The 14,419-nt window shown below is 35.0% G+C and overlaps 1 protein-coding gene across 1 annotated transcript in view; it reads right to left on the reverse strand.

Annotated features, from left to right (window-relative positions):
* Nucleotides 1–713: 713 nt before the first annotated feature.
* BRWD3 (bromodomain and WD repeat domain containing 3) overlaps nucleotides 714–14,419 on the reverse strand; it is a 116,757-nt gene continuing 103,051 nt past the window's right edge. Inside the window, exons 38-41 of the mRNA XM_019648194.1 lie at nucleotides 13,640–13,803; nucleotides 13,173–13,270; nucleotides 12,435–12,593; nucleotides 714–6,554 (exon numbers count right to left, since the gene is read on the reverse strand). Coding sequence (XP_019503739.1) covers nucleotides 5,800–6,554; nucleotides 12,435–12,593; nucleotides 13,173–13,270; nucleotides 13,640–13,803 — 1,176 coding nt within the window. The 3' untranslated portion in view covers nucleotides 714–5,799. The remainder of the gene's footprint in view (nucleotides 6,555–12,434; nucleotides 12,594–13,172; nucleotides 13,271–13,639; nucleotides 13,804–14,419) is intronic.

The following is a 14,419-nucleotide window of genomic DNA, read 5'->3' on the forward strand; positions in this document are numbered from 1 at the left end:
GCTACTTGTATAGCCATAAGATATGATGCCAGAAGACAGAGGTGATATTTTTTCTAAATACCTTATTTCTTTATTCAAAATACACAAAACAGACAGTATATGTATAAAACATGCAGTCCAGTCTTTGGCCAACTTACTTACCTTGAACCACATGAAGTCCTTGCCATTTGGAAGAAAATTCTGGGTAACCACATATAAGTGCATAGGTAAGATGAAAGTTCTTGTTAGGGATTTCAGTTCCTGGCTCAAATTTACCTCTCACTTTACTTCTCTCCCCACTTACTTAAATTGAATTAAAGCACCATTTATAATATAACTAAGCTTCTGTGGGCAATTTTAATATAAATAAAAATGCCAGACATTCATAGCTCAGTTGCTAAAATTTATAAGCCATAAAGACATTACAAATCTATTCATTTCAAAAAGCTCTACAAGGGCCGGCCAAGTGGCTCAGTTCGTTAAGAGCTCGCTCAAGAGCGCGAGCTCTGAGCAACAGCAGTTTGATTCCCGGCCTGAGCTGAGCTGCCACTGAGCTGCCAACAGGTGGCAGGATGGCTCAGCTTAAAAAAGAAAAAAAAAGCTGTACAAAACAAGCTGTTGACTAAAGCTTAGCAGGCTGGTATTTAATTCACCAAGCAGCCCACTTTTAAAATGTTAACATATTTATTACCTAAAAGTGACCCAGAATATCTGCAATGACTAAGGCAAAAAAAAAAAGAAAAAAGCACCTTTATTTTCTCTGATAGTAGGAAGCACCTAGTTTCTCAGATTAAAAAATAATAATAATAAAATATCACATGACAAAGAAACAAGAAAAGACCCAAGAGTTACATGTTACAATGTCTGAAGCTGGATAATGAAAAGGTAACTCATATTTCTTTTTTGTTAATTTATCTTCAGTACCTGAGTTAAGGCATAAAGCAGCAAGAGTGCAACTGATTCCAAACAACTTGGAATTTTATTGTAAACATCCCATAAAGAATGGCAACAAATTAGTCCAGTTTTTTTTTGTCTTTGAAGATAATTGCTTATAATGACTGATAACTGCCAAACAAAACATCTCTTATAAACCAAGCCAGTTTAGTTTACCTTTCTTTACTGAATTTTAGTTTAATGGACATTTTGTCCATGTAAAACATCACATCAATTATTAACTGTTCTTTCATCTTAAAACTTATGGATACTAAGAACAAACATAAGGTACAGTTTTGTTAATACTTTGTAAGAGATTACAAAAGACAAGGATGGTAAGTTACAAGACAAAGAAATAAATTACTGATTGCCATCACCACAGTATTGTTTAAAGAATTAACATTTGTAGTACTGCCTAATGTGCATCTGGTGACATATGTAAAAACACATTTCCCAACTGGATTTCTAAATATTTTTGTATGTGATTTTAAAAATCAATTACCAATGGCAATTTTAGTTTGTATCAATAGCCTTACTTTTTAGAAAATACTTATCATGCTTTTATATGTCAAAGTCTCATATTCCAGACTTAAGATAGGTATAAGAATAACAAATGGACATATATAAATAAACAAACACACCTTAACTTTAAACTGCAGGGCCATTTCACTGTACTTCTCCTATCAATGAATCATAAATTGCCAGTCTTGTTGAAGTGTGCTAAACTAGGTAAAGTATTCACTGCAGAAAGAGAAGTGAGGATAAAAGCAGGAGAGGAATGAATGAAAAAGGAAATAATCAAGGATAAAGCTACATAAGAAATAAATGTCAAGAAACTTGAGGGCGCTCCACATTCCTCAAAATACAGCACCATGAAAAAATTTTAAACTTCATATTAGAATTCATTCAAAACTTGGTAAACTTGGTAATGAAAACTTGGTAAAGAAACTTCACTAAGAGATAAAAAGAAAATAACGAAAACATTTTCACACTAATTTTTAAAACAAGTCTTATAAGTGATCTTAGAATATTCTATTTTCAACAAAACTTTCACAAAGCCTCATGTACCACAGAAATGTTGGGGGTGGGGTTAACATTTAAAACAATGAACTTTAAATGTCAAAAGTTCCATTCCTTCCTCCAGAACTAAAAGGCTGGACATCCAAGTATACTAACAATTATACAAGATGTAAGTCTCCTTTTTGTGGATGTCAAAATTCCAACTTTAAAGATAAGTACCAGTTGGTAAATGTGCATAAAATAATTTTCAAGATATATAAGTAATAAGGTGTTTAATTTATCACTACCACAAACACATACATTTTGAAAAATGCTCAAAAAAGTTTTTCTGAAAAAGTTGGAGGTGGCATTCACATCTTTCTCTAAAATCACTGTTATTGTCTGAGGACAATCAATAGGATTACAATAAAAAAAGATAAATCACTCAAATTTATTTCAAAGTATTGGAAGGCTGAGTTAGATATCTGAGCGCACAGTTGTATGAATGAGATTTATGAATTTCACTCTGGGAGAAACAAAGTGCTATTTGAAAGAATTCTAGCACAAGCCTGATTCTGGGAAGGGAAGCAGAAAAAAGAAATAAATGAAGGGCAAATTAAATGAATAGAGGGACACATGTACACAACAAAACCTAGATTGTTTATCTAGAAGGTATAATGAAATGGATGATCAAGCAGTATATATACAGGCTAAGTGCTTTACAACAGACACAAAGAATTGGTAGACAGTGAACACAGCTGTCTTCCATACAATATATTCTTTTTTTTTGTCTGAGATAAAGTGTTTTAAGTTGAAAAAAAATCTACACACACACATGCGCGCACGCACACACACATAAATTTAGTCAGTAGGCTAACAGGCTAGTGAATGTTTTGGAGCGCATCTGATTGCTGAAGTGATACATACAGCAAGCCATAGAAAAAACACACAATTCTGTTTTCTAAGCAGATACACATGCTAAGATCTTAAAGCTTGGAATTAAAACATTATTACCATTCATGAGAAATGCTATAGTTTGCTGACTATTAATATCTAGCACAGGATTAGGCTTTACATCTGTATGCTCTCATGGGCCTAAATATAAGTGTTTTTTTCTTAGCAATTCATTTAAGATTGACTTTTCTTCAACATTCTTAGTTCATTTCCTACTTGTTTTGCTATGGCTGAACCCAGATCTTATTTAGGTTTAAAGGGCCTCTAAAAAATTAAAGCAATAAAATATTCAATGCAATACAAATTACAACACATTCACAGGAGGCAGTGTTACAAAAAAAGCAAAGTATAAATTGGGGTAGGGGGAAGTCCAGATATAAAAGTAAAAATACTATCTTCCAAACTTTTATTTTTACACTTATTAAAATAATTTGCATGCAAACAGAAAATGATCTGTTTGTTTTTTAATAAATGATAACTATGTTCATCTATCATACCCTGATAACTAACTCTTTAAATCCTAATAACTGAAATCAACATTACAGCAAAATGCTGTCACTAGTATTTTCACAGTATTTCACTACATATAAAATATGCTTAAAAATGTCTTTAGTCTTATTATTCTAATTATCTAAACCTAAAAAAGCTTGACATTTTGGGAATAAATGTGGCATTTTTATTTTTCAAAATAAATTATAAATAAAGCTTCGGACAGCTAAAATCACACAGATGGCAATTCTTCTACATTTCAAAGAGGTCAGCTCTTCATAGAAGAATGTCAACAAAAAATTTCACACTAAAACGATACATGTGATACACATTTGGGTACATCCATGAATTTAAGTAAGTTGTTATTTTGATTAGGGTAGGCCAAAATGTTATTGATTCCAGGAAACACAGGCACAAATTTAGTCTAAATGCCCAAGAGATGAATAACTAAAATAGTACATTTCAGCAAAAATCAACTATGAACATTTTTAAATCTGTACTATGGTTAAAAGTGGCAGTCGAGTTACAACCAGAAGTTTTGGTTTAGTGGAAAAAAAGCCTACAAAATAAAGTCAGCTTGATCTACTGTCCAGTTAACAGAAGTTAGTGCCATTAACAATTCATAACAATACTTTCTTAAAGCCTGAACATCATTTCTACTGCAAGTGAAAAATTTTTAAAGATGTTAGTCCAAGAATAACCCCCACCCATCCCAACCAAAAAAGCAAAGTTATGTGTGTACTCCTTCCTCTGCATTTAATATTTTCAGATGCATGAAATGATTGAAAGCATGAGACAAACACATTAGCTTAAGAAATATCCTGGGATTACTAGGCATACATTAGTAAGTTTTGTTTATCCCACAAATCTGATCTAAGTGCAGCAAATCTGTTGTTACAAAAACAGAGATCAATATATTCCCTCTCATCTCAAAAATCTAAGTATCTAACAAATTAGTGAACTTGCAATCTCAAATTTGAGGAGTAAAATTGATCTGAGAACTCAACCTCACTTATGGAACCATGTGCACTCTACTGCTGTAAACAAGACCATAAGGGTTTTAAAGATTTTTTCTTCCATCTATAAAATAACTCAAAATATCAGTGTGCAGTGCAATGAGGTTCTTTTCTGAAAGATTATATATAACAGAAGAACCTTTTGGAATGGTATGAGTAGAACCAATTAATGTTGATTCAAAATGTTAGCTAGCCAAAACATTCCAACTCAAACTAGGTGCTTTGTTACATTTTAAAATTCAAATGAAAACCAGTCACTCACAGCTATTAAATTTTAAGTGCTAGAAGAGACATATAAGCAGTAGCCCAAGTCTACTTACATAAATATGTTCTAAGAAGTCTAATGTAGAGCATACTATTCTTATAAAAGTTTAATTACAACTATTAATTTGAGAGCACGTATGATTATTAACAACCTCTCAGCTTATAACTTAGGAGTATTCATTCCCACCAAGCTTGTTCTAGTTCTCCTTAGTCAGTAATGAATAACAGCATCTATTTTCCTTAACGTTCCCAGTAGTTGTAGTTAATAGAGGTAGCTGAGCTACTATTCAAAGTTACTCTTTGTGGATGAGGACTTTTCAAATGGTTATCTTTTAAGCTACACAAGTTCTGTTAATGCAATAAAATATAACAGGGAAAAGAAAATGAATGCAAGAAACTTCTGCATTTGGCACCTTGTCTATATCGATACCTCAAGTACTCTTTTTTAATAAAGTTAATGCACACATCGGGACACACCACAAAGATTTGCTACATATTTACAAGGCACCAACCCTTTCTCACCTTTAACATGAATTAAGCAAATCAATGAAAAGCATATCAAGATCCCCCCACCCCCCAAAAAAAACTGTAGTATAAATATATACTTCAGTTCAATTAATGAAAGTTTGGCCTGGGAAGAGTAAAATAATCCAGATCGTTCTTACAATATAGAAACTGTAAACATTTAATAGCTGCCTTTAGGATTGGTGTATTGTGCAAAAGTTATTATTACTGGGTACAGGAATCAAAATGGCAAAAACAAACTATATAAAACTCTGTAAGAAGGTGCTATACTTCTGTGATACAAAAGCAAAAGAGGGATATTCTATTGAGATAAAAATGTCACGCTACTCTTAAGAAGCTGAATGCTCCTTTAATGTAGTAAATCTGTAGTGTGTCTGTGGTGTGTGTGGTGTGTGTGTGTGTGTGTGTGTGTGTGTGCGCGCAGAATTTTTTTTTAATTTAAGGCCTAATGAGTAAGGCTTGTCTGAACAAATGAAGTGTGGAGATCAAGTCTCGAAACAAATGTATACTGGCATAATGGAAAAGCACCAATGTGAAAGGAAGCATAAGTCCCCACACAACTTGCTTTGTAGGTTTCCTGGGAAATTCCCTGCAGTAGAAGGCCATTGAATTTTTTAAATTATTCTAAATTTATTAACTGTTAATAATTCCATCCCATGAGATGGCTAACCCTGGCTTTTTCTGTCATTTTCCGCACTCTGCCTGATCTGGATGTACCAAGATTCAGGGGATCTTCAGTGGACACAAAATTGTCATTATCAGAATCATCATTATATAAAACAGTCCTCCTGCCCTGGTTTCTGGTTTTAATTCGAGGCAGTCTACTGAAACGTCCTGAAAACATGGTATCAAATTCATCATCTGCAACACGTGCACGCGTGGCTCTGGTGGTTCCTCTGGAAGAACCTCTTCCTCCTCTCCCTCTCCCTCTCCCTCTTGTGCCACCTCCACCTCTTCCTCGACCACCCCGCCCCCTGCCACCTCTTCCTCTGCCTCCTCTACTCCACCTGCCCCATCTGCCCCATCTGCCCCTTCCTCCCGTGCCTCTCGTCTTCCAGTTCCTTTTTCCATTGGCATATTGCTTTCTGAGTTTTCTTTTAGGCCTGGTTTGTATGAATTTGCTATAGTCATGGTCTCCATCTATGTAATCTTGATCTGTTCTGGAAGTTGATTCAGAGTCAGAATCAGAACCACAGGTACTTTCAGAACTTAAACTGGATCCTAACTCTCCACTCTCTGAGGAGGATAAATGTGACTTCTCTTTTGTTTCTTTTTTCTCTTTATCTTCTCTTCCCATGCTTTCATCTTCTTCTGATGCACTAAGCAGTTTTCTCTTGATTCCTGTCCGGAGCTCTCTGCCATCACCATTTGCAAGGGGTCCATCAAGGGATTGATCTAAATCAAGATGAATGATTTTTTCAAGTTAAGCTTTGACACTGGTAAGATAGTTATTTATGTTCAAAAGTAAAATAAACAGTCTATCAAAAAATATATAGTCATGGGATGTAAAGTACAGCATAGGGAATACAGTCAATGGTATTGTAATAGCTATATACAATGCCAGTGGTGTAACAGATTTGGGGGGGGAGGTTATCACTCTGTGAGGGGTATAAATGTCTAACTATTACGTTGTTTTGTACACCTGAAACTAATAAAAAATTTTTAATGCCCAAAGATATATGGAGTAAACTCATGGATTGTTGGGAGTATGAATTTAAATCTTTTTGAAATGAAAGATACTAAAGTTCTGATTTTTGTCTCATTGCTTTTTTGGGGGGAGAGGGAGTGTGCAGGGATGATGGGTGGTGAGATAGCTAGACAGAAAATTTAAGAGCTTGAACTCTAGAAAGTATTATCTGGGAATATGTATCAGAATAATTTCATTTATTCACTCAACAATATTTACTGACTGATTATTATATACTACAGGCCAGGCATTGCTTGGAGCTTGAAATAGGGTGATTATGAGACAAAGTCCTTGCTCTCTGAATTTATATTTTTGTAGGTAAATCTTGCTAGACAATGGAGTGAACAAATAAATAATATAATTTCAACTAATAATACATGCTATAAAGAAAGAGGTGAAAAAAAGAGTGTGAACATATGTACAGGGTATTTTATTTAGGGAAGACTTTTCTGTAGAGGTAGTGTTTTAGAAAAGAACTGAATGAAGTGAGATCTGGACAAAGTACATTCCATCAAAGGAAACAGAAACCCAGTGTAACTAGAGTGGAAGAGAAAAAGACGAAGTAGCAGGAGATAATTACCAGTGAAGGGTTTTAAAGCTGGAGAATGACAGGATCTGATTGACATTTTTAAAAGAGTGTTATGATTGGTGTATAGAGAACAGATTACAGAAGGGTAAGATTGGATGCAGAGACCAGTTGGGAATCCATTGCAATAGTCTAGGTAAGACACGATGAAGGATGTACCAGTAAAAGTGTTGAGAAATGATTAGATTTAGAATGTTTCCTTCTAGAGGAACCATCAGAACCAACCTTTTATTTTTAAAGTTTGAACTTATGGGAATAGCAGATGGATTGAAATGTCAAGAGCTAAGCAAAGAATGAAGGTCAACTTCTAGGTTTTATAGCCTGAGCAACTGGGTGAATGATAGAGATATTTTGCTAAGTTGGAGTGCACTACAGGAGGAAAAGGTATGGGCAGGCTGGTAGAAAAATCAAGATTCCAGTTTTAAATACTAGAGACCCACATAAAAACACAAAAAAAAAGAAAAAGAAAAAAGTAGGTGGATAGACCAGTCTAGAGGCTCAGGGGAGACTTGGATAGAGCTAGAGGTATAATTTCAGAAATTCTCAGTAAAGCGAAGACATTTAGGGTCAGGAGAGCTGAAAGAGCTCATGGATAAAGTAAAGTGAGAAAAAGTAGCTGAGGACTGAGACTTGAATTATTCCAACATTTAAAGGTAAAGAACAGGCAAAGATAATTGAGAACAAATAGTCAGTGAGGTAAGAGGAAAAACAAGAGTAGAGTGGGAGGAGCAAAGCCTAGGGTTGTATGGTAACCATAGTTACAAGATTATTCTAATAGTCTTGGTGTTATGGACTGAAGTGCATCACCCCCAAAATACATATGTTGTACCCCTAACCCAAAATGTGATTGTATTTGGAGATAAAAGCCTTAAGGAAGTTTTTAATTAAAGTTAAGTGAAGTCACAAGGGTGGGCTCTAATGTATTAGGACTGGTGTCCTTGTAAGAGGAAGATACATCAGTGCTTGCTGTCTCTCTCCCTGTCTGTGGATGCACAGAGAAAATGCCATGTAAGGACACAGTGAAAAGGCGGCCATCAGAAAGCCAGGATGAGAGCCCTCACCAGACACCAACCATGCTGGCATCTTGATCTTGGACTTGAACCTCCATAACTGAGAAAATAAAGTCTCTTTTAAGTATATGAAAAAGTGCTCAACATCTCTAATCATCAGAGAAATGCAAATCAAAACCACAATGAGGTATCACCTCACACCTGTTAGGATGGCTAGTATGAAAAAATAAAAAATAACAAGTGTTGGTGAGGATATGGAGAAAAGAATACCTTGTACACTTCTGGTGAGACTGTAAATTAGTATAGCCACTATGAAAATCAGTATGGAGGTTCCTCAAAAAATTAAAACTAGAACCACCATTTGACCCAGCAATACTACTTATGGGTATATATAAAAAAGAATTGAAATCAGCATCTTAAAGAGATATCTGTACTCCCTTGTTCATTACAGATTATTCAAAATAGCCAAGATATGGAAATCATATAACATATCTATATCTATCTATCTATCTTTCTATCTACCTATCTATCTATCTATATATATAGATAGATAGATATGGAGCTGGAGGACATTGTCAAACAAAATGAGCAAGATACAGAAAAAGAAATATTACATGATGTCACTTATATGTGTAATCTAAAATACAGCCATGCACTGTATAACAATGTTTCGGTCAATGATGGACCACATATATGAGGGTGGTCCCATAAGATTGTAATGGAGCTGAAAAATTGCTATTGCCTACTGACATTGTAGGCATAGTAATATCGTAGCACAACACATTACTCATGTGTTTGTGGTGATGTTGTTGTAAACAAACCTTCTGTGCTTCCAGTGATAAAAAAATGTAGCGCATACAATTATGTAGAGTATATAATACTTGATAATGATAATAAATGACTTTGTTACTGGTTTATGTATTTACTAGACTATGTTTTTCATTGTTATTTTATAGTGTACTTAAAAAAATGTCTGCTGTAAAATCATATGCCATGATACACCAGCAGCAGCCTTAATCCATCTTGTGTTCACTGTGTCTTGATTACCTCATTTTCTCTTGTGCTTGATTTGCCCCTGAGTTGTTTTGTACAGTAAAATGCTGTATAGGCTTGCACCTATGCCATATAGCCTAGTTGTGTATGGGCTATACCATCTCGGTCTGTGTAAATAAACTCTATGATGTTCACACGACAAAATCATTTAAAGACTCATTTCTCAGAACATATCCCAAGTTAAGCAGTGCATGACTATAGTCATGCTCAGAGAAGCAGAGTAAGATGGTTGTTGTAAGGAACTGGGGGAGGGGAAAATGGGAGGTATTGGTCAAAGGGTACAAAGATCCCATTATTCAGAAGAAGTAAGTTCTAGATATGTAATGTACAGCATGGTTACTATAGTTAACAATACAGTATTGTGCATTTGAAATTTGCTAGGAGGGTAGATCGTAAATCTTCTCAACACACACACACACACACACACACACAGTAACCACGTAGAGGTGATGGATATGTTAATTAGTTTGATCGTGGTGACCATGTCACAATGTACACATATATTGAAACATCAAGCTGTATACTGTAAATATATATATATATATATATATGTGTGTATATACATACACACACACATATATATAATTTTTATGTCAACGATATCACAATAAAGCAGCTAAAAATAAATATCTGTTGTTTAAGCCACATAGTCTATGGTATCTCGTTGAGACAGCCTAAGCTGACTAATAGACTAGGCTAGAGACTAGGATGATAGAAATAGGCACTGTAGATAAAAGATTTAAGTGGTATTAAAAAGTTGTAGAATTTACAAAACTTAGCAACTGACTAGATATGAGGGCTAAAAGGAGAGTCAAAGAACACTGCAAAAGTTGAAGTTGGGTAACTAGGAAGATGGTGGTGTCATCAATGAAAATACTGAGTGCAGAAAAAGAAGCAAACATGAGACAGATGGATGATAAGCACCCAAGGAAAATTTTGTTTTAGGTAGCACTTGGAAATGAGACTGGTAGAATAAACAGATGCTAAGGCTAGATATATGAATTTGGAGTCACCAGCATAAAGATGACTAATGTAGCTATTAGATTCCTTTATTTGTAGTAGACAACAAAGAAAAAAAACAGAAATAAAAAAGTGAGAAACTCTGCATATAGGAGGCAAGTAGGGCAAAAGAAAAGAACAGAAAACAGAAATACAGGAGAAACAGAGATACAGGCGAATAAGTAGATTATAGAAGCCAGGCAGCAGAGTTTCTAGGAGATGTCATCAATAGCACACAATGATAGAGAGGGGAGTTCAAGAAGATTGGAACTAAGAAAAGGACTCTGGTTGGTTACTTAAGATTACTGGTGAATCTGGAGAGAATAGTTTCTGGAGAGCGGTGGAGGCAGAAGGCAGACTGTAACAGATAAAGGAATGTTTATACGGAAAGAAAATAAAGGCAGGACGTATAAGCTACTCTTTCTCAAAACTTGACAGTGGAGGAAAGGGCAAAAGGAGAAGGAAGTAGCATGAATATATAATGTGCGGCAGGTTCAGAGAGTCAAGATAAAAATTGGGGAAAATAAAGGAAATAACTCTCTTAGAGTTATCAAATGTTTCAATATTTCTCATGTAACCAATATAAAATATATCTTTGGAGAGTCTATTTTTGAGTTATTTGATACTTCAATAATGATGGATAAGGTACTTAATATTTCATTAAAATTTATATAAAATAAAATATATATTCCAATAAAGATATCTATAAAAGCATAGTAACTATTCTTCACAAACTTCAAATAGATGAACACATTAGAACTTTCTTTGAACATGGTCAAGGTCCATAAGATAGGGCTAAGTATAAGAAGAAGGTTTGCATAACAACAATCTTCAAGTATTTATAACTGAGGCCCTCTAACAGGGTCCAAGATGAAAGCATGTGATAATGAATTATTAGGTCAGTGATTTCTTTTTAATCAGTGAAAATTTCTCTTCAAATAAAAGTTATATGGACACTCGTTACATGAACTGAAAAACAGAGTTGTTCTGGTTGAATGGAAAAGGCTCTTTCGAGAATTCCTGAAGTACCTCTGTGAATTACCCAGAAATAGGCAGAGCACAGTCTGAAAGCCACTGAACTATTGAGAAAGCAGGTGCAAAGGGAACAGAATATCTTAGTTATATAACTAGAAAATCCAAGGAAGGTGGTAGAAGTGTTGACTAAAACAGGGCCAATTTTAATTTGTCAACCCAAACCCTTTTTTCAATTTGGAGTAGGCCTTTAAAAAGCAGCCCCTATTTAAAGATGATTTTGGAAAAAATTTTGCCTTTGTTATTAATATGGCTTAATATATGATAAATCCTAAATGTGACTAACAGTCCAGTTTTTATGTGCTTGGGGAAAGATCTCTTCATTTAGTTTTCCTCCCAATTCATGGCTATCCCTGGATCATGGCTATTTCCACTTCGGCTATATCCACTAAAGCTCAATGAAGAAAACGGCCCATCCAGTTCATCATCAAGTAAATATAGTGAAAGCCCTTCAGCAGCATCTGAAACTTATATTTAAAAAGACTGTAATGTTAACATAATTATCATGTTTTTAGGAAAGTCAGGCTGTTTTTAAAACAATATCTCACTTAGTTATTCTACTCTACCATTAAAATTTCATTTGGTTTCTGTTTCCCTTTTGGACTACAAGTAAAAAGATGTGTAAGAATGAATACTTTTTCTATGAGCAACATGTTATGAAACACAGTATGATACAAACATTTTGTTTTAAAGGACTAATATATGTTTGGAAGTATTATTTGAGATCTGGTAATGGCCTATTCCTAGTTGTAGATATGAAACCCTGTCTCGGTCCAATCTGACAATATTAAAATCCTCATTAACTATAAGGACATGCTAACTTTTACCACTGAAGTACACCAGCTTTTAAATAATTCATCTGCCGTAATGAGGGAACAAAGAATGCCCTGTCCATATTTATTTCCTACCTTGTTTAATTGGCAAAACTCTATTCCGAAATGATTTGGCTTTCCCTGGATCATGGCTATTTCCACTTCGGCTATATCCACTAAAGCTCGATGAAGAAAACGGCCCATCCAGTTCATCATCAAGTAAATATAGTGAAAGCCCTTCAGCAGCATCTGAAACTTATATTTAAAAAGACTGTAATGTTAACATAATTATCATGTTTTTAGGAAAGTCAGGCTGTTTTTAAAACAATATCTCACTCAGTTATTCTACTCTACCATTAAAATTGTGAGTTGTTTGAAGAAGGAAATATGGATATTTTGAGAACAAATGTTTTATCACATCATTAAGCTTTTAAGGACAGAATGTCCGAAAAACTTGTCCAAGGAAACCACTTCCACACATAATGAGCCCTCAATTCTTACATTGGTAAATATATGGTAGATAAGTGCTGTGAGATGTAAATGTTAAAAATCATGAAGTTATAGAAGTTAAAACTAAGAGAGTTTAAAATTCATCTATAATCTTCATTTTAAAATGAAAAAAACTTCATTTTAAAAATGAAGAAACTTAATCCTATGGTCTAATGTCTTACCCAGGACCACATAGCTAGAGAGAAGGAATTGGGAATAAAAAACACAACTTTTCTACATTGAAATCCACTGCTCTTTGTACTATAAACAATGCTGCCTTTTCTATCTCCTTAATATCAGTGTTAAACTGAAATACAGAACACCAAAAGTAAAAGACATACTTACCAGGAGACGAAAAAGGAGAGCTAGTCCTGGCATAAGACACTGAGGTATTCTGGTCACTTTTAGGCTGCAATTTCATTTGTTTCTGTTTCCCTTTTGGACTACAAGTAAAAAGATGTGTAAGAATGAATACTTTTTCTATGAGCAACATGTTATGAAACACAGTATGATACAAAATGTTTAAGCTGACCAAAAAAGAAATGCCTGATAATTTAAGTGATATGCTTCAAATTGGTAATATGACAGTTAAACTGCAATCTTTAAAATTAAAAAAAATGTTTTTGGTATAGTAAAATCCACACAAACAAAGCTTTGGGTTACCAACTCCATCTTTACACAGGTGCAAGATTTCTTAAAAGAAAATATCTTGGGTTTTGGGAGCCCCTCAAACTATCCAATAAACTTTAAGAAATGAGGTAATATGCACAAAATGCTTTGAAAACATAAAATGCTACATCAATGTAATATACCTAGGAGCTCTGCTACTAGATAACGAACTGCTGCTGCTTCTCAGACGTTTTCTGTACCGTGGCCTTCTCCTCTTCTGACTCTGAATTGCTGACTTATATTCAGAGATGATATTTTTAATATGACTTTCAAATAAGGCAGATAATCGCAGTGTCATGCTATAGATCTGAAAATGTAGAAATTAGTCTTGTTTTACCAATTACATTAATTATATAAAAAATAAAAGGCATAAACATGCCTAGACAAATATCAGCATCATCTTTTCATATAAACATACACGCTCTTTCGCACACTTGAAAAAATCCTGAACAATTAAAATAAGATACCATTTTAAACTAAAACTTAATAAAGGTTTTTAAAAGACAATATTCAGAGCCAGCCGAGTGGCGCATTGGTTAAGAGCTGGCTTGGGATGCCAGAGGGCCCTGGTTCGGATCTCACATATGAGGGTCAGTGACACTGCCCTCTACAGCTAAGATGTTGAACAACAGCTCAACCTGGAGCTGGGCTGCTGTGAGTTGCCGGCGACGATGTAGGCTGCAGCCCCTGCTGCAGTGGGTTGCCATGGGCTACCATGTGTAGCCAGCAGCCAGTGTGAGCGGCCAGCAGCCACAGTGAGCGGCCATCCAGAAGCTGGGGACTGATTTGCCTCACCCAGGAAGAGCGCAATGATGGTGCCAACTTGGGCCAGTGAAGCAATGTCCTCTACAACTAGACTGAAGAACAAAACGACAGCAACTTGTCTGTTCCCCTTCCCCCAATTCCCCAGCGCTGTTCCCATC

This window comes from Hipposideros armiger, unplaced genomic scaffold (genome assembly GCF_001890085.2).
Source record: "Hipposideros armiger isolate ML-2016 unplaced genomic scaffold, ASM189008v1 scaffold_121, whole genome shotgun sequence".
Taxonomy (NCBI): Eukaryota; Metazoa; Chordata; class Mammalia; order Chiroptera; family Hipposideridae; genus Hipposideros; species Hipposideros armiger.